The sequence below is a fragment of the Corvus moneduloides genome, chromosome 17, assembly GCF_009650955.1.
Source record: "Corvus moneduloides isolate bCorMon1 chromosome 17, bCorMon1.pri, whole genome shotgun sequence".
NCBI classification, from domain to species: Eukaryota; Metazoa; Chordata; class Aves; order Passeriformes; family Corvidae; genus Corvus; species Corvus moneduloides.
This window is the reverse complement of record NC_045492.1, coordinates 10,498,845-10,520,017: the sequence shown is the minus strand read 5'-3', so window position 1 is coordinate 10,520,017 and position 21,173 is coordinate 10,498,845. Positions and strand designations below refer to the sequence as shown.

Here is a 21,173-nt window from a genome sequence, read left to right as displayed (position 1 = left end):
ATTCACTAATAAGGACATTTCAGCTTTGTGCAGTGCTTTACAAATGGAGTAATGAACAGCACCTTCTTGCATGAGGCAAAACAAGGGCTAACAATAGTTTCTCCCTCATGTTTTATTATACAAGATAGGAAGAGATAATGAAAGTGCATTTCCATAATATATTCCAGTTGCAAGGTGCTGATGGATCCCTGAGTGTGATGTCTTGTCAATTTAGCAGGTCAATTAAAAGCCCTGGAATCAAGATAAAGCTAAAATGCAGATCTCTTATTCTGGCAATTCAGAAGAATTAAAGAATCGAGCCAATTACAGCACTTCAAGGATATTTATATGGGAATAAAGAGACCTAATTGACCTAATTCTTGCCCTTTGAAATTTCAGAGGACATTTGACATTTTACACACACTTGTAGCATTGGTACCTTGAAAGAGCAGCCCTGGGTACCTGAGCTGTGTTCTGGGAGTAGTTAGTCTTTCCTTGCATCAAAGTCCCTCCACTTGACTTCACAAAAAAGCTTTTCCTGCATGAAATTCTGCCTCCACTTGGTTTACACACCTTTTGGGCTCTCTGATGTGCCACCTGCAGCTTTAAGGAACATGCTCATGTTGAGCTTTTGGCTGGGTCCTTCCCTGGTTCTTGTGCATCCCTTTGCCCACATTTCAGGAGAGGAGATTTGCTTTCCTATCTGCCTGTAAAGTGCTCTGTGAGCATGACATGTAATCAATAGTAAATTCTGCAGATCTAAATGAAAATTTATTATTGAGGCCGGTTGTAAAGATCAGGAGACTTTTCTTGGTGCAGGCAGATATTCCTAAATAAAGAGACGTCCCAGAGAGATGTGTACACGTGCAACATCAGATGGCCTCTCCTATTTTATTCAGGTTTATTTTCCAGTTGCATTGACTTACAGCATCCCTTCGAACTTCACTGTGTGATTTTTATGGCTGGCTCTGTGAGCTTTTTCCTTTGAGAGCTGTGTTTTAGGGGTGCTCAGGAATTTAAATTAGTTTTGCTGAACTGCTGTTTATTGCACTGAATTATTTTTTTCTTCTATACTGGACTTAAATTCTCCTTATTTACCAAGATTGTGTTAAGAATTGAAACATGGAGAGCATTTTAATGCTTTGTGGGTATCAAACTGTGTGAGCAGAATGAGCTGGAGGGCTGCCAGGCAGTGTTGATGTCAATTTGGGGGGTATAATGTTGTTAGCAATGTTTTCAGTGAAAACACATGAACAAAACTTTTACTGGTTTTCAGAAGACAGAAACTAATGTTGCATAAAATGCTTAAAAGTTAATAAAGATGTCAGCTTCAACCAGGGAATTTTGCCCATAAGACTTTTATTTCCCCATGAGACAGGTGATGTCCACCAATCTATGCAAAAATCACTTCAAAAACACTGTAGAAAATTTTATTGATCTTTTTTTTACTAGCATTTTTTATCCAATTAACTTTTTAGTCTGCTTAAAGATCGCACTTGTACATGGAAAATAAATCAAGGCATTTTACAGGGTACGTTTTTGTTTCTCATCTTTTCCTTTTCTTCTTTTTTTCTTTCCAGAAAGTTCAGCAGTACATAGTCATTGTTCAAGCAACAGATATGGAAGGAAATCTTAACTATGGTCTCTCAAACACGGCCACAGCGATCATTACAGTGACAGATGTAAATGACAACCCCCCTGAATTCACGACCAGCACTGTGAGTATCGACACATCAGCAGGGTGATGCATGGCCACAGTGTTTGGAATTCATGGATGGTGCTATCTGCTGTCTCTCCAAGCTGGTTGGGCAGATAGAAGGAACTTTGATGGATAGCTGTGGAATAAAGGCTTTCAGGGGAGAAAAAGAAAAAAGGGAAAAGACTGATCCATGAAGCAGCAAAACTATTTGATGACCGATTTGGCCAAGGTGCTGAAGGAGCTGAAATAATGTGGCAAACAGCCCATGTCTGATTGCACTAAAGAGGATGCAGTTGTTTCACAGCAATTGGCTGTAGACATATCAGAGTTATTAATACTTATGAGTGAAATCCTGAGCAGTGAGAGATATTTGGGGTTTATAGCTCAGATATGATTTCAAGAGGGCTGTAAGTACTCTAAATGGTAACAGGTAGCTGGTAAAATTTGTATTTCACTGTTAGCTCTAACAGATGTATTTGTGTGTGCTGGCAGTAAATGTGTAGACATTCTTCAGTACATCTGGTTTTAATCAGTTAAACATTTTTCTTTTATTTTATTAGCACAGTCTTCTTCTGTTCTCACGTGTTCCAAGGTATTACTGGAGGGCAAGGGGGAAAAAACAGAGATTGCAAATGAAAAATTTTTAGAGCTGGTTAAGGTAAAAATGAAGAATTGGAAGGTGAAATGATGTAGACTGAAATGTGCATAGTAAATTTAGAAACCACAGAGCAGTGCAGAGGTCTATATGCTAATGAATGAGAAATGCTTGTGTACCCCCTGTCTGTATTCATATGAGGGTCAACAAGAAGCAGTAAGTGATGTATCTTAAATGGACATCAAATCTTCCCAAATACAGAAGGTCTAGCTTCTATGTGCTCAAGTCACTGAATATCCTTGGAGGAATGGTTTTATTATTTATATTATTCTGAATTTTTATTCCATCCCAAAGGGTCTCTAAATATTTATTAGCGTAGGACCAAAGTTTACCCTTAGTTATACTCTTGCAAACTGCAGATGTGTCGCAGAACTCAAGGAAGTCATGCAGAGTCATCCATTTTATGCCCCTGTGGACCCAGATTGGATTCATGTCAGTTATGGAGTCTGGGTCCTTCCTTCCCATCTCCATCAGGAGCTGGTCTTGGGGCTGCGACATGCTCAATTCCCAAACACTGCCCACATTTTCTAATGAAGTGACTTGGACCTAGCTTCTAAGGAGAAGAAAGGCACTCAGTTCCTCCTGAGTCACAGCAAAATGAGCATTCAACACGTGTTCAGGTCTGGGCATCAGTGCCCAGGCTGTGCTGCTGCTCCAGTGGATGTAACAGCACACGTGTGCTTTGTGTCCGTCATGGATGCTCCAAGCTTTGTGTTGTAAAGTTGTGCTTAAATATCTCCTTCAGTATGGTACAATTATGAAGAGCCATAAAAATAAGCACAGATCTTGGGCTCTGTGGTCTTTTCTCCTGCCAGCACAGGATTATTCTCTCCGGAAGGAGGTTTGTGTCTGTGGGGCCACGGGACCTTGCACCACAACACTGCTGCTGCTCCCTGGTGTGTGGGGGGGACTTTATTCTGCCAGGTAAATACTTCTCTGCCCTCCATTTGAGTGAAAAAGGAATGACATCTAGTGGCCATGTCACTTCAGCACAGGTTGTTCACATGACCCAGGTTGCGGGGTCCTTGTCTCCAGATAGGGAGGTTGGGAGGTGAGGTTTTGGGGAGCAGGGTGAGCAGGGTCAGGGTTACTTGCATGAGCACATTGGTGCCTTCAGCAGAGCAGCATCCCTCCAGATATGGTGTATTTTAATGGCTTTCCAAAACACTTCTCAAAGCTGATGGAAGGTGGGATAATGGAAATCTGCTTTCAGGTGAATTCTGAGTATTTAATGTCTCGGTATGTGTTAAACCTAGAAAGAATAAAAGCCATCAAGAGAATTACCCACAGAATTGTGTTAAATGGATTAGAAAGTGCTACTCTTCCTCTAAGCAGAGTTGATGTGTACCATTATTTCTCTAATTTCAATCACCGAAGAAAGAGTTTTGCAAGGGCCAAAGGGCTTTACACAGTGGCACATGGGACTTCTCTATAAAGAGTTGAAAACCAAGGGTGTTTTACAATAATACTTTCTGATTCTATGGAAACAAATATCTTTGATATACTCCCGGGTATAGCCAGGCTGAATTTCATGTGAGTATGAAAGTATAATATGTTTTTTCCCTTACTGGCAGAGAGAACAGCATCAGGCTGATGAGTTTCTTTAAGCCTGAGCTGAATCTCCTCGCTGTCCTCAAATAGTCTAATCTGCATTTTAACGCCTCTAAAAAAATAGCAAAAATCACTTTCCAGGAAATCTACAGCTCCTCAGAGAGTAAGAAAGCCCATGGTCTCTTTTAAGTCTGTGGACTGTTTGGAGAGATATTGTATATTTTTATTTTAAATAGTTGTATTGAGATGCTGCTGTAAAAACAAAAATAGGCTGAATAACTGAAACTGTGGCTTGCTCTTGGCAAGCTGCCAGATGAGAGGAACTCAGGAGCTGTATTCATCCCAGACAGATACGAAGGCCCACCCTATAGCGCTCCTAAATTACCTGTCATTCAGCCAGGGTGGTTTTAGACTTAATCGTTTCTGGATGGGAATGTAGCTCAGGAGGACACTGCACCACGCTGGTGTCACAGCTCATGTATTCAGCAGCAGGAATTAATGTTGCTGTGTAAAATTTAACAACGGGATGGGAGAGAGGAAAACAGCCACTGCAATGGTCGAGAGAGTCAGGGCACGTCTGTAGCTGAGCACAGGGCAGGGGGGAGAGGCTGCGTGTATGGACATGTGGAAGTGCAGGCACAGGAATGCCAAAATGACATGTCCAGCAGAGTCGGTGACCTGCAGAGGTGTGTTGGTGAATGGACATCCAAAATACCTGATGGGCTGGCATCAAAGTGTAGTGCTGGATGAGAAGTCGTAAAAGAGCAATAAAATCACAGAGAAGATCCTTAAAGGTACAAAAATGAAGATATCTCAGTAAAATTCCAGAATGCCTGGGTGCTTCCATGCAAACTGATGTCAGTGGGTTTCACATCCTTTGGCCCACGACCTGAAAGGCAGGAGAAGCAGCAGCCCCACCTTCTCAAACATAGGGTTCTGAAATTACATGGGAGGAAGGAAATCAGAGTCTCTGGATGAAACAATTTGGAACTCAAGTCTGCTGTTAACTCTAAGGCCAGTCCCCATCAGCACGGCCAGTCCTGATAGTTGTGACCAGTCCTACCTGCATCGAGCTGCAAGGCACTGGAGTACAGCGAGGACAAGGTGCCTCTTCTGGTCCTTTCCAGCTCTTTTTTGTGAATGTTTCCTTGATCTGCAGTGCTAACTGTGCCTGTGCTGAGAAGCATCAGAGAGCAGCCAGCAGTGGGGAAGTGTCTCCTGAGAGACACCGCAAGAGTGGAGCATCCCCTGAAATGCTGTAAACATCACAGGCAGCTGTTTGGGGCATTTTTAATTATTTAATGCAGGACTGTGACCCAGGGAATAATCTTCTGGCTGGATAAGGGACATCAGCCTGTCCACAGTGTCATGTTCTTCATGTGACGTTGTTGCTTGCAAAAATAAATGGAGGGAAGCAGCTCTTCCCCCTGACCAAGAGGAGAGGTAGCACTGGCTCCTCAGTGTGCCCAGCCAGCCCATGCCCACAGGCTCTGGGTCAGATGCCATAGAAAAAGGTATTTTAAATCCTCCATGCCCAAGTTTTCCATGGCTCTTTGAGAGTTTTTAGCTGTGCTCATTCAATTCTGTGGAACTTTTGGTGGGTTTTGAATCTGCCAAGTCACCGGCTATTGTAAAATATCAAGATTTTAACTGGACTGTGTTACAAAGGCTCTATAGGAAGTTTTACTGGAAAACTGGCTCTCTACTGTTGTAAGATAAAGGTATCACTGTGCCCTTCATTATCCAGAGTCCTTGTTACTTATAACAGAGTCATGTCCTCTGACATGTCTTAATTATGGGGAAATTCCTCAGTCTCCCTTCAAATATTTATCTCCCGTGTGCAAGTGAGTTGTGGTTTTTCCATATTAATATAGATCCGTGGCCTCTGGCCAGATGCTCACCTCAGATACAGGGGGTGCAGTGAAATTAGTGTTGGTATTTCAGAGATTAAAAGTCAGCTGAAACAGAACAATGCTGGATAGTCTCAGGTGAGGTTTTATGTAAGATTGAAGCATCTTTCTTGCTCACAGAAGGAACACCTCTAATTCCAGTGGAATCTTTAACTCCTCTCAGGCAGGATGCCCTTTCCAGTCTGACCCATGATACTGTTAATAGCCATCCAAGGATTTCCACTTTATCTGAGAAAATGCATAATCAGAGGGGAGGAGAAGTGAAAGAAATCCATGCCTACACTTGACTCATACAAAGTCTATTTTTATCATATTCAATCAGGAACAATCAGGCGCAGAGAGGAGACGCAGATGAATTTGCATGATCAGACTTCTGTGTCTGAAATGTTAATTAAAAGTTATTTTAAATTTGCCTACTGTGCAGAACTTGTTTTTATAGTAGCCCATGTAAGGGAAATATTATTTCACAGGGCTAAAGTGCTCATGATTGCTTGAGCTTGTGGATTCTTGGGAAAACCTGCCTGGCAATCAACCTCTCAAAAAAGAAAAAAAAAAATTAGACGGGGTGCAGAAAGAAAGGGAAGAAAGAAACTGGGCTATTCAAGTTCTTTAATCTCCTGAGCCTTAGGACGTCTTATTTAAAGCTACTTTAAAATTTGCCCTTTGGCACTGCTTTGAGAATCTCCTCTTCCAAAGCTGAATTCCAGTGGAGTCTGTTTTAAAGAGGCAGCTCTAGGACATCATCCCCTTCCCTGCCTTGCTCGCTAAGCCTGACACTGACACCAGTTAGGAACAGCTCCAAAGGTTTAGGACTGGACTATCAGGATGGGTGCATGCTTCCCAGCTCACAGGGCACTGGTGGCATTTGCTGGCCTGGGAGAGGCTGCCTGGCCAAAGACTGGCTGAACTCAAAGCAGAGTTGCTGGTCTGGAGTAACCTGAATTCAGAGAGGCTGTGCTGGAGCAGGAGGGATGTGTTTCTGGGTAAGGTTAATCTGGTTACAACACGGACTTGGCTGATCAGTGAAGGAGCAAGTCCTTGTTGCAAGCACATTGGGAAAAGCAGTTCTTTCCAGTTTTTAACTGGCCTATTTAATTAATATTGTCAGACCAGGCTCACCCCTGGCTGCTGCAGTGAGGCTGAGTTAACGTGGCTCGTGCTGGGCTGGATCAGGCAGCGCTGGAATCTTCAGAGAAGAGCTCGGCGCTTCCTGAACAAAAGAACACGGAGAGAGAGCCGAGTTAAAAGGGCTTCTTGGTTTTGGCACCACACTGCCAAAAATGTCTGACCTTTGTCTGTGCAGGTGTCCTGGTTCCTCGAGTACTGTGGGAGATATTAATGAGCCCACTCCGAGAAGTGCTTTGGAATTTGAGAGTGAAGATGTTCTCAGAGCATCGCTGCCATAGTGCCGTTGTCCTTTACCAGAAATAGTTCTTCCGTCTCCTGTTCTGATGTTTCCTTCCCATTTTCTCTCCCCTCTCCCCCATGATTTACTAGTGTACATCATTCTGTGAGGCAGAACAAGCCAAGATCCTCCAGCCCCTTCTACTTTTCAGCTTCCCTTCCCTGGTTCTCTTGCTAACCCTGCTGTGCTCCACACTCTGCTAAGTTTTCATTCTTCTGACCCAATTTGGATGTAGTAATCCAGTTTCAGTGCCTTGAACAAGGGCACTAGTATTTCCTTTTTCACAGCAATGGTGTAGCTCTCACTTAGCCTCCTGCTCTGTAAACTTGCCAAAATTGTGGAAACAAAGCATACAAGCATAACCCAAAATTGTATTCCCTGTTCCGTATGCATTTGTTCTCACGTTCGTTGTTTGTTTGAGGAGAGAATATAGCTGTGCAGCAACCTGTGCAAGAGCAGCACTGCACAGAAATACCTGATGTGAACTGTAAAAATGTGACTTTTTTGCAAGTGGGGTGAATGCTTTGCGTGGGCTCCAGCCCCCTCAGTGAAATCCTGCTGAGCTCCGTTTTCAATGGTGAGTTTCAAAATAGCAAAGTAGCAGGGAGAACCCTCAGCTTTTCCTTCAGGCTGAGAGATTGTGACTTCCAAGTGACTGGGATGCAAAGATGCAAATAGGTCTGCTTTGGAGAAATGGTATTTAATGGTTGTAGGAAATCAAAATTGGTATCCACGTCAGGCTGCCTTGGGGTTTCCTAAACACATTTATAGGCAGATGTACCCGGAAGCGTTCAGAATATGGGAATGTTATGAGAAATCCCTTTTACATGCATGCTCATGTTTTACAAATTAATCTTACACTGTGGAGGGAGAACCCAGCAGGAGTGGGATGTCACTGGGATTTCCTGCAGACAGAAATTTGCACCAGGATGCCTACGAGGGCTTCCTAAAAAGAGATCTTAAGAGGCTGATCCAAGAAAAACTAGTGAAAGTGGGTAGCTTACTATCTCCCAGGACCTTGGCACATGTCCATCTGTCTCCTCCCTCTTCCTAAACCCTGGAAAAGATCAAGGGCTTAAATCTTGAGCACTGTGTACATGATTTGCCAGTGTACAGACTAAAGCTGCATATGTAATGTCCATTCAGATCTCACTGTCCCCGTCACTACACCTGCGCCATTCAGAAAGTCTGCAGTGACATTTGAATGTAGATTAGCCCGGATCATATAGAATTTTTAAATCATCAAAACTGTGCCTGTGGCATAATTTAGAGGCAGTTGTCACAAGAGGCAGAAATCAAGTAGATTGCACAGGTCAGAGCTGGCAAGGGGAAAGACCAGGTGCTGTGGCAAGGGAATGTACAGGACTGTGGTGTTTTACAGCTGAAGACAAACCCAGGGGTTCTGTACAGTCCTGCAGACAGGCTTTATTGTTAAAAATCAATTATGCTTTCACGGAAATTCCCAGATGACTGTGTTCACTTGCAATTTTCCAGTCAAAACGAGGCTCAGCCAAACTACCCAGCAAAGCCTGGGCTGTTATAGAGCTGTCATCCTCTAACTGAAATAAATTATCATATTCAAGTGAATCGAATATGCCCAGTAGCATTTGGGTACATGAACATCTACCTAATTCTGTGTGCATTTCCATTAAATACATAGTCAGTGAAGTCTTAAAAACCACAAATCAGTCTAGTTTTCCTAAATAAGTCCCCAGTGCTTATAAATTGAAATGAGCTTTCTGCCTCTCGTTGCATGTCCCCGTGAAAACCTTTGCCGTGAACAATGAATTAGATAAAGGATGTTAGGTTGGGAGGTAGCAGTAACAGAGCACAAGGAGAAACAATATTCATTCTTCCCATCCTGTTTCAGGCCTGTGCTGAACTCACCACAAAAATTCCAGGGGCTTTGCACCTGCAGACACACAGATTAACCATGGTTACGAAATTATTTACACCTGGATCTGCCTTTGGAGTCAAACTAACCTTTGGGGATGGATCCCTACCTCAGTGCAAAGCCTGTCTAAGGGAGCTGAGGAAGGGTGAAGCCCACACAGTCTCATTGTGTTAGAGAATGAGGGTGATCCCCAGCTCCAAGTGCAGATTCCCTGGGAGCTCTGTGTCTTTCACAGGCACAGCATCTCTGAGTGCCTGGAGGCCCTTTCAGTGCAGTGCTAGGGAACACAGGACACACTTCCTGCTCTCTTGTGGATGCTCAACTTTTGTTCTTTATTTTATCACCTCTTTCATCTAAAATGAAAGATACTTCTCACTTTATGAGAAAGCAATAATTCCTCATGTCTTAATGAAAGAAGCATCAGCCTCTTCTGTGATGTCTGTTGAGCGTTTACACCAGTGTAACATATGACAGAAAGGATGAGATACCTTTGAGACTGCTTAGTGGAGTCTGCAAAACAGATACAGAGATGTAAATGTATAAATACAAAATATAGATGTGCATATAGCTGGATCCAAAGCATAGATAGATGCTGATACAAGGCAAACAGTCATCAATCATATCCAAGTTTCTAGTCCCAGATAAACTGTGGTTTATATGAATTATTCCATTACATTGTGTGGGTATATATGCATTGATTTAAAAAAAAAATGTGATTGCCTTGATAGAAGTCTCTTCCTAATAGACCCCATTAATCAAAACCTAAATTTACAGTGCCTTTTGTTTTGTTTATTTCTTTTCAGTACATTCATTTTCAAATTATCACCAAATTAATCATGTACAGAGCTTTAAACTGGCTGCCACGTGGTAAAGCAGTTCTGGTTCCTCTCCTTTCCACTGAGCATTAAGGCACAGTTCAAGACTCTGTTTAGCCTGATTCTGCCCTGAACCTAATTGGAATCAGCTAGATTCTTTCTTGTAAATGGGTCAATCACACAGAAAAAGCATCAAATGTAATCTTGAGATTGTGAAATAAAGCAGAGGAAAAGAAAAAAGAAGATAATTTTATTTCTCCTCATTGATACCTGCCTGGTGGTTAAAAGAAGGATTAAAATGAGGTCATTAAACTTTCCTTGGAGACAAAACCCAGACCTCAGTGGTAATATGATTAATCAAATATAAAAGTGAAGCTATTCTGAATGAATAACTCATTTTTATAGAATATCTAATTACTGAAATGTCGTCTGCTGCAGAAAAAGAAAGGGGGGGGGGGAATTAATTGCAATAACAATTCAAGAAGATAAAGTTTTTCTGAATTAGGTCTACACAAGAAGCTAAATTGAGTTGATTAAGTAATTTTGGTTTCAGGAACACCCTTGATGGAAGTTAGTGGTAATGAATTTTTCAGACCTCAGAGTTTAAAATTGCCAGAGACCAGTGATTAAAAAAAAAAAACCAGAATGATAGTTTCATTACAAATTTCAATTTTCTGTCACAAAAAAAAGGGCGGGGGGGGATATAAAAAAATACTCTCTTGGTCTCTCTCAGATTGGACACATGTACTACTTGGTGTAAAATCAAGAATAATACAACCTCCTCTCCATGCTGGAGAGTGTAATCTCAGTCAGTCGGAGCTGCAGCACCACACGGGAGGCAGAGCCAGGAGGAGCAGCACAGATTCCATGTGCTTCCTGCATATGTTCCACCTGGAGCATACAGCACGAGGCCCTCCTGTCTCTGCAGTGCTTTCAGCAGCTGTCACTCAGGGGGTGAGTGGCACATCCATCCTCAGCACCGTGGGCATAAGTCACAATGCATGGATGTGACACATCAATTGATTTAACATTCGGGTTTTCTAACCTGCTGGTTTGCAGGTTTGTGCAGCTGGGTTAATCTTACAATTAATCTTATAATGATATTAATAATATCATTATAAAGTTTTAATTAATATTATAATATCATATAATGTTATCAAAGCACAGACAACCCCTGGCCCACGACAGCGCCCATCAGCCATCGCTCGCTGTCCCCCATTTGTCATGAGCCCTCTCATTTGCAGCTTCTGGCAGAGCTGTCTCCTGGTTCAATGTCTCATTTAGCAGGAATTTCCCTCCTCCTTCTCCTCCCCTTTTCAATCTGTGCAGGATCTAGAGGGAGAAGCCGTAGACAACATCCCCATCCCGTGCTTTCCATGGAATTGTCCAGGGAGAAGGAGGTTCCAGGGAGGTGTGAGCTACCTGTGTGCAGTGAGGTGTGACAGGGACTGACAGAATCTCTGGAGCTAAAGGAAACCTCAGAGGGAAATGTCCTTGTGACTCTGTGCTGTGCTGCCATGGAAATCGCTGAGGGCTCTGCCACCAGATCAGGGTGTGTGGATCAGACGCTGTTCTCATCATCTCTGGGGCATCAGTCAGGCTAAAATTTCAAGGAGAAATCAGACACTGATGCTCCTATATCACATATCTACCCACATTTCTTGTCTGACATTTTTCCACCTGTAGCATTTCCCTCAAATTTGAATGGTTTCTTCTAGATTTTGTGCCTCTTTCTGCTTTTGATTACATATGAAACATCCTAATTCTCCTCCAGACCTGGCCTTGGAGAGCCCAATTCAATTCTCTGAATGTAGTTACCCAGCAGAATCCTGGTTAGGCTGGATGTCCACACAGCTGTGGCATGTCCATGTCTGCCAGATGTCCCAGGCGAGCACCCATTTGTGCTGGATTACTTCATGATCTTAAAAGTCCACAGCATCTCAGGCACTGGTGTGAGGCTGAGAAATTTAAATACATTCTGTAACTCCATTATTGCAAGGCACTGAAATAAATCTCCTCCTGAGGTTGGCTGACTTCCTTGGGTCGGCAGGTTTTTAATTCTTCAATATTCTGTTGCCTTAAAAACAGTTGCTTCTGAGGGCTGTCATTTTAAGAGGATATATATCTAGAATTTCATTAAGTACATTTCACTTATGAAATCTTTAGTGACATGCTGGGGGGGAAAAAAGGGAGATTTAGCAAAGGATTTGGGAGTGTTGTGAGTGAGTTTTCTCTTATCAAAACTTTCTAACTGTCCAGGATGTCTCAGAGCTTCTCAGCTGTAGGAGAAAGGGTCACAACACAGAGAACAGCTGGTTAAAATCAGAGAATGGTTGAAAGGTTTCACAAAGTTTTCTTGAGCATGGTAGAGTTTTTCCTACTGCTCAGCATAGTGCAGTAACAGGTTTTAATTTTTAAAAAAAAATAAAGGAGAAATAATATTGTTTTCTTTCCTAAATTTAGAACTAGAGAGTGACTCCATGTTTTCGCTGACCCAATATCCTGCATTTCTCACTGCATTTCTCTGCTCCATTCCACAGGAAATGTTGAAAACAAAATTGCAGCGAGAAGCCTCTTTTTCATGGCAAGGCTGATTAATTACACAGCATTGAATTTAGTCTTTCCTGTGCTCTGAGTTACTGTAAACAGGCAGGCGTTTCTCTAGAGTGCCAGATTCTCACCTAGGTGAAGGTGGCAGGGAGTTGGACTAGGTGACCTTTAAGGACCCTTCCAACACAAACCATTCTGTAATGCTGAGATTCTAGGGACTCCATCCCTTCCTGTAGAAACCCTGGCACAAATCTCCTGTGAGTGCAAGTTCTCGCCCCACTGGCAGACATTGCCATTATATTTTAAACATCAGTAAGGACATAAAAAATTGGCCATTGTGGCACCAGTGCAGATGATCACATCTTTAAACCACAGAATAAACCACACTTCTAGAACAAAACACCTGCTTCAGTGGCTTTCTCCTTACAAGAGTGCTCTGTCCAGTCAGGAACCCTTTTTATGGCCAGACTAGAGGATCTTCCAGTGCCTGATGATGGAGTTCCAATCTACTCATTAAAAAAAAACACAAAAACCCCCTGTGTGCTAATTCTGAGACTAATCTGGGAATAACAGAGATTTCAATTGCAGTGCAGAGGAGGTTGGAGCAGGAGTTAGTGTGCAGAAGGGCTGAGCTGTGCTGCACGGGAAACTTGTTAAAAATCTCAATACCAGGATTATAGCGTATGTAAAAAATCAGTCTCAGTTCTCTCAAAATTCTTCCTTTCCCAAATACCCCTCTTGAGATCCCAGAAGCACATGAGCAGCTTTTATATGCCTTAAAATATGAAAAAAAATTAAATTAAAAACTCATTATGAGGAATGGGCAGTTAATAAGAAAATCCTAAACCAGATTTATCAGCTTAAGGCCCTTCCTTATGAAACTTTATTACAGGTGCCCGAGTTGAAACATCCCCTTCTAGACACATTTCACCAAGAGATACAGAGCCAGACCTGTGCAGTACGTTTTTCTCACTTAGGAGCTGAGCTCTCTCACACAACTTTTGCTGCTCTCGTTTACATGCAAATCAGGAAAAACATGTTTTCAAAGTGTTGTTCAAAGCAGCGTGGTTATTTGCTGCTTTGCAGTTTGCAGAAGGAGAAGGAAATGCGAGGATTGACGTGCCAACAAATGAATTAATTGCATCCTCTTTTTAGGGAGCTGGTTATTTTAGAGAGTAAAAGTACAGTGGAAGCTGCCCCGTGCCGTGGTGGGGGACGCAGGGGGCACTACTTTGGCAATTTGAGGTCAGAGTATCCAGAACAGTGGTGGTTTGATTTGAGGTGGTAGAGCTTCTGGTTGTTCTTTTGCCCTGTTTTTCCCCAGCCCATACAAACCTGTTTGGGTTCCCCAGTGGAGCTCAGAGCCTGGGAAGAGCCGTGCTGTGATCCAGCTCATCCCAGTTCCCCGCCAGCCTTCCCAGCTGGGGCCTTTTCCATCCTGGCAGCTCAGCAAGGATCACAGGGCTCTGTGACAATGCACTGGGGAGATCGATAGGTTAATCCAGGCTGACCTAATGGATTTATCAAGTAACACATGAATTAATGATGTTCCCAGGATTCTGCCCCAGCGCAGGGCGCGGCTCCAGCCCGTTCTGCGGCTGCCTCAGGAGACAGGCAAGTCACTTTAGCCTTTGGTTCTGCAGCTGAAGGGAAGCATAGGGCTGTCAAGCACTGTAAAGCCATGATGTGTCTGTGCAAAAAGGTTCTGTTATATAAATGTATGCATATAAGGGGTTTTTTTTAAGAATAAGGCTTTGTAGGCTGTTCCAGCTGTTTTAAAATCTATGTCTCTATTTAAGAGCATTACTAATTATACCTGACAATCAGATAGTCTGCAGAAAAGTATCAGCCACCTTTTCCTGCTGTTCATTCCATAGGCAAAAAACAAAGGTATGTTAGACAAGAGAGCAAATGAAATGTTCAAAGGATCCTTGTCTAAAACTGGAAAATAAAGGGCTGTGCTATCAGATCAGAATTTTAATGTATATTGTTTCCACTGGCTCCTGACATAAAATCTTTCATTGTTGGGTATAACCATTGTTAAAGGTCACTGTTGCAAAGGCTACATCATTTAGACGAGATGAGATCCCATTTTGGATAAATTCACAATTTTAGTTCCTAACAAGGAGCTAGTATCAGGATTTGAATGTACAAGAGTGTCGGTTTACGGATTAAAGGCTTTTGTGTTCTGGAAACCACACTATGCCAGATTTCATGAGTTTCAGTGAGATGTGCAAGTCCCCAAAGTCAAGCAGGTTGATTAAAGTGGTTCTTTATAGCCTTTGAAATAGAGATAAAGTACAACTTTCCTACACAGGGTTAATGTAGAATTTTTTTTTCTTGACAAGGCTATATGCCTTCCAAGGACATAATTTTAATCTCTTTTTAAACCTTTCATATGAACATTGTAAAGAGCTCCTTTGTGTTGTAATGCATTTTTATAAAATATCTAAATTTCTATGCAAACTTCAAACCTCATTTCTTAAGATATATTTATTTGGAAATGGTTATCTTGCAGCAGAATGGTGTCTTGTGTCATCATTCCTGCGGCATCTTTTCATACTATCAAAAGAATGTAACATCTGATAACGAAAAAAAAATTAGTGCTCTTTGTTAGACATGCAAACTACTTTTTTTTTTAATATCCTTTTACTATTATGTGCGCTGAACTCCTGGCAAGTACTCAAAGAGTCTTTGAACCAAGGTGAAACCTACACGTTCCTTGCTCACACCGGAGTCTGAAGTGAGAGGATTTTCTTTTGCTGTGTCTGAAAGAGAGGGTATTGCTTTATTCTCCTCTGCTCCAGCTTTGTCTTCACATTCAAAGAGTAAAACTCGTATATTGATCCAGAATTAGTCATTACTTGAGATTTTGAAAAAATAACACCAACAAAGACAAAGTGTAAAGCCAGTGGCTGTCACCTGTGGCAGGAACACGACAGAGATTGTCTGTGCTCCAGCCTGAGATCAGCTTCAGAAGTGCTAAACTTTAAGCCTTGCTGTTGTTTTTCAAACTTGCCCAAAGAAAAAGAAACCAGCACACGGAGACCACGCTGAGCATCGCTCAAACTTCCTGCACAACCTCCCTGTGAACCAGTGGGTGCCTTGTCTCCACCACACCATGCTCAGAGCTGAGAGGGCTCCTTTGCAGGCAGGTGTGGTGCTTTAACAGCACAAACTGCTGAGGACAAAGGCAAAACTTCCAAAGCATCTTTTTGAAGCTGGTGAGCTCGTTGTTATGCACTTCCTTGACTGGGCTGGGCAAGGCTGACTCCTGCCTGACCACCATGAGGCAGTGCCTGCAGCCTGGGCAGCTCCTTTGTGAAGGAGCACCAATGCGTCCATGGATGGACTGTGGAGCAGATCCACGTGGATGTGAAGCTGAAGCAGGGACACTGCAGTGCAGGGGATATTGTGGTCATGAGCCTGGAAAATCAACAGCCAAGAGGTTTATGGAGAGACTGCTGGCTGGTGTCATGCCCAGCAGCCTCAAAAAGGAGTGAGGACATCGGTGCTCATCACTCGAGACCTCACAGGAGTGAGTTGTTTAATAAAACCAGAAATGAGCATCTCAAAGCCTGACTTGGAAAATAAGACTGACTTTACAGGGGTTTTGTGGGGATTTGAGCCAGCTCATGGTCTCCTTTGCACACAGTGGAGGGAGAACCTCGCAGTCAGTCCCTGTGTGACTGTCACAGCAGCCGAGAGCTGGGGCTGAGCCACGCGGCGCAGAGGGGCTGGGATAGCTCACAGCCCCAGCAGAGTCATCCCTACAGCAAACAATATTGGAAATTAAAGGTCACAGAATTGATAGTAAGGCTTAAGAAAACAGTAATTAGTCTGCTAGGAAGAAAAGCTAAATTACCAGTAGTAGGAATAGCGGGGGGGAGGGGAAGAGCGTTATTGATCTAAATATCAAGTTGGCAGATACGCAGAGTACAATCTAGAGGTTTTTTACACCTCTGGGCTTATTCAACCCCCACAATAAAAAATGCAGGCCTATAAAGATGGAATAAGAAGCAATCAATTAGGATGGCATTTGCTTGTTTCCGTGCTGCAGTTGGGCAAGCACATCACAATTAATGATTTATTAGGAGATTTTCATCTTTTTTTTTTTTCCTCCATTTTACACAGATTGCTGCAACCAGACCGCAGTTGTTTATTAATTTCCCTGCTTTTCAAGCATCTTTGTTAGATATCATGCAGGAAAGGTAAACCCTTGCCTGGGATGCCAGCAGGGGTTGGGTGGATGCCCTGAAGCGTGAGGAGCTGCAGGTTTTATTCAGGCTGGGTGCCTGCTCCCACAGCTTGCGTGGGCCAATGGAGCCCCCTGAGTGCAGACTGGCAGCAGGAACTGGGGAGGGATGGGACTCCCCACCACCACATGCACTCACTCTCATTTCGGTTTCTCCCAGCCTAAGGGACCCAGAGAGAAGATTCAGCACTTTGCAGCAGCCATAGCTGTCAGGGGAAGGGCTCAGAGTCTAATAAGAGGACTGAAATGCCCTTATTGTTCTGTGTTAATCCATAGCTATAGGTCATGAAACACTATTTCTCCAGGCAATTCAGCCTTCATAAACCACTGCTGCCTGGAACAAATATTGTGTCATCATTAGCAAATCTTGGAGACAACAGAAAGATCTTTCCTGCAGACATTCATGCGAACAAGTCTCTGCCTTCACAGCTTTTTAGCAAAACCAGCCAGGGAAAAAAGTAAGAACATTGGAAAAAAGGAGCTCCCTTTAGAAGGAAGCCTGAATAATTATCTTTGTGTTCATCTGTCTCAATCCCACACCTCCCTAGGAGTGGCTGCAGTAGCTAATTGGTTTTACTCAGATGTGCATGGCTTCACTGCCCAGACTCCAGATTTATTGCACAAAGTCAAGTCATGGTCTGAATTTATCATTTGTCCCCTACATCAACCCAAATTATATTTGTCTGTGTGTTTATGTGCTGTCAGGTCCAAATGAGATGAAAGACAAATTCTGGGATTAACCAATTTTAGTACCAGCCCAAAAATCAGAATGAATTATTTCCTTTTCAGCAAGGCATGATTTCAGAGAGGCCAGCTCCAGAGGAGTGGGAGAAGGAGTTTTGCCAGCACAGGCTTTTATGGGAGGGGAAGAAAAAAAGACCCTACAGAATTCAAGGATTTAAGAACATGCCAGTTTCAGAAGGAATCCTTATCTGAGAAGGGAAGCAAAGTGTGTAACAATCAGCCATAGAAATCCTTGTGAATGGTCTTTAAAAAAGCACTCTGGAAATAAAGAACTTCAAATGCAACAGTTGAAAGTGAAGCTAAATGAAATACAGGGGAATATGAGTAAATGCTACAGGTATAGGTCAAGCACTGCTTTATCAATCTTGTGTTTACTCCAGCAGCTCCTCTGTTGCCCATTGTTTTACATTGTTTGAATAGATATGCTTCTCTTTATTTGAAAATCAATTGTAATCTTATGAAAGAGAACTTAGAGCAGAGGGAATGCTGGAAAGCGGCATAGTGAAAGATGTTCATTATCCTGAATTACTCCAGGGTGGGGAGGGAATGACATTAAAGAAGTGTGGGTAGCTTTGAGCTGCCATCCTTCCTTTAGCAGGTGTAATTTAATGTCATTACTTAATTTTATTAAAGGTAAAGACAATTGTGGACAATACACATTACAGCATTTACCTATAATAATGATAGTGGGGGAGTTTGAGAGGGAGGAAAGGCAGACTGCAGTTTGAATTCCCAGTAGCTGATGATCTGTAGCTGATGAAAATTATTCTTTTCTTCATGGCACATCTCTCCAAGATTTGCTTCTTACCCTGAACAGCTTTGGATGGCTCCTTTGATTCCAGTGAAGGTGCTCTGTTCTCATCAGAAAAACATTTTGCTTTATAAGCGCAGTAGGCAATAGCCACTCTCAGTGCTGCTTAGGACTGATAATTTCCTAACTGGACCTAACAGAAGTCAACAACAAGTGGATGAACTCCTGGATTGCCCAGGATGTGCTGAGCATTGTGGTATTTACTCCAATGGAAAAACTTTACAGGCTGCTGTGGTCTTCCTCCAGGCTTTATATTGGCATGTGCTTGTGTATTTATAATTGTTAACATAACCTCATATTTTAAAATGTGTAAGCTCTGTCATCGTGGGCTGAAAACAGATGTGATGGCTGTTGGAAGAGCTGCTGTAAAATCCATTACGTGGGACCTCCATGTAACCCAAATTCGTTGGCAGCCCCTGGGTTATGACCTGCTAAAGGTGTTCAGGGATCATATAGGACTGGCCCTCTTAAATGGGTTAAATACAGCTGATGGTTTGTTCTTGGTGACATAATTCTATTTGGTTCTGCAGGGCATAAGCCTGGGAGTGACAGAAAAAATCTGTGGTCCTGGGTTGAAGATCCAAGATGGTTTCAGGGAGTGTTTAACTCCTTTGGAATTACAATATGATACCTTGTTGTCGGCAGTGCAGCCTAAAAGAGGCTGGGGGCTCATGAGCTTGTCACTGCTGCTGTGCCATACAACATTAATTTAATGTAATGGGCAATAACTAGTGTGGATTTAGGAAGAGATGATCCTGTTTAACTAAGCTCCTTCAGTTCAGACAAGGGTGATAGTAGAGTGTACATATGACATAATCTAATGGATTTTTCAAGAGGCTTTTGATAAATTTCCATATATTTCCCTTGCTTAAGCTGTGTGCTGCAGAGACTACAAATTGGGCAAGAGAATGGGTAAAGAAAAAGTGAAATCAGGGGAAATAAAGAGCAAAGAAGAGCTGCAGCATGTAGTGGAATAAGAATTATCCTGCAGCTTCCCACTGTTCTTCCCCACCACTCGGCATGGCTGGAAAGAGATGCCATCTGCATTCACTAATGAAAACTTGTTTAGGACAGGTGCATAGCAGAAAAGAGGGCAAGATGCCATTCAGGATACCACTAAAGGGCAAATTTAAGTTTACATTAGCGTAAGGCAGACCGAATATTTTTGCTGTCAGCGGTGGAATAATATATCCTAAATATAAGCATCCGTAACGGAGAGATGCCAAAGGATGGGGATGGGTTAGGAGGGGAAGCGGACTCTTGTGCTAACAAAGGCGTGATTTATTATCATTTACACAACCTGGCATTTGTGCACACCAAAGGCCAGATTTTAGAAGTGCTCTGCTCCTGCAGTTTGGGGCCAGGATTTCAGTTGCAGACACCGAGCCAGCCGCTCCCGGCATTTCCCCAGTGTTTAATTTGCCATATGTCACTCAGAGTGTTGATTTGCGAGTGCTGCTAATAGGCAATGCTGAGACATGAGGACAGTTGAAAATTTGGGAATGTGTCTTACTGGCAGCTTTTGAGCCCCAAACACTGGAAGTATTCACAGGCCAGGATCCCTGATCAGCCATGTGATAAATCAGGGACTGGAAAGCAGAAAAGAATGCAGTTAATGTGTCAGGATGTGCCTGAATGGGACATGCTCCATGGAAATCAGTGCTAAGTGAGAGAATTAAGCGCCAGGAAAGGGTGTGGCAAAATCACAAGAAACACTTCAAATAATGAGACAGAATCAAATCAAGGGCAAGAAAGAAATAAAATGAAGTAAAATCACTGAAGAAGCAATAAAATGGCATCACTGAAATCTGAGTGAGGCAAAATACCTTGGGATAAATGGAGATAGTCATCCTAAAAAATTTAGACATTTTATTCTGCCATTTTCCCATGCTGTTGACAATTAACTCTCTGGTTGATGTAACTGAGCAAGAATACCAGGAATGGTTTTTGTTGGTTTCCTTGGAACATTTGCTGAATCTTGTGCAGCAGCCATGTGATAGTGGGTTTGTTCTCCTTTGGGCTGAGAGGTGAAGTTAGGCTTTGGGAAAATACTCAAAGGAGAAAAATAGGAAAATCAGATTTAGAGAGAGATGTGTTGCTCATTACAAATAACTGCATGGTCCCGTTAATGGGACTGGTTTCCCAGTGGGCATGGTGATGGAAGGGAGAGGGGAGGGAGGTGTGAGGATGGACAGAAAGCTCCCACTGTGACCACTGCTGTCTTTCTTTTGCAGTATTCAGGAGAAGTGCCTGAGAACAGAGTGGAGGTTGTGGTGGCAAACCTGACAGTGATGGACCGGGACCAGCCCCACTCTCCCAACTGGAATGCCATCTACCGCATCATCAGCGGGGACCCCTCCGGCCACTTCACCATCCGGACAGACCCCATCACCAACGAGGGCATGGTCACCGTGGTGAAGGTAAGGGGGAGGCCAAAGCACACCATGTTTGTCACCCTTACAGCTGCAGGGATTGCCAGGAGCCTGCACTTCTTTCATGCCTTCTCTGCCTGGAAGTACTGGGATCTGTTGTTTCCCATCTCTCTCCATGCAGGAGTCCTGAATACTCTCACCTCCAGCGTATGGCACTGGTTCTGGGTTTCCCAGCTCAGCCCAGCGCACCATGAGCTTTCAAAAAGCCTCACGTGCTGAAGGGATTCCCAGCACCCGAGCCTGACCTCCACCTCCTGCATCTCTTTGGCTCTTTGAGCTCTGTAAGAGGGAACAGGCCTGGGCTGGGCAGCCCTGCCCTTCCTGAGCCAGAAAAGCCCCTGTTTGCTGTGAATCAAGGGCAGTGTTTCACTGCCTGGGTCAGTCAAGTGAGCCTCTGTGAAAGCAGGGAGTGCAGGAGAGATCTCAGGAGGAGTGAATTTTCAGAAGGAAAGGAAATCTTCCCTTTGACTGAG

At 43.1% G+C, this 21,173-nt stretch overlaps 1 protein-coding gene across 3 annotated transcripts in view; it reads left to right on the top strand.

Moving 5' to 3' along the window:
- Positions 1-21,173, top strand: part of CDH4 (cadherin 4) — a 424,678-nt gene that overhangs the window by 376,667 nt on the left and 26,838 nt on the right. For all 3 annotated transcript variants that reach the window (XM_032126957.1, XM_032126958.1, XM_032126959.1), the window contains 2 exons: positions 1,560-1,697; positions 20,503-20,688. In XM_032126957.1, coding sequence (XP_031982848.1) covers positions 1,560-1,697; positions 20,503-20,688 — 324 coding nt within the window. The remainder of the gene's footprint in view (positions 1-1,559; positions 1,698-20,502; positions 20,689-21,173) is intronic.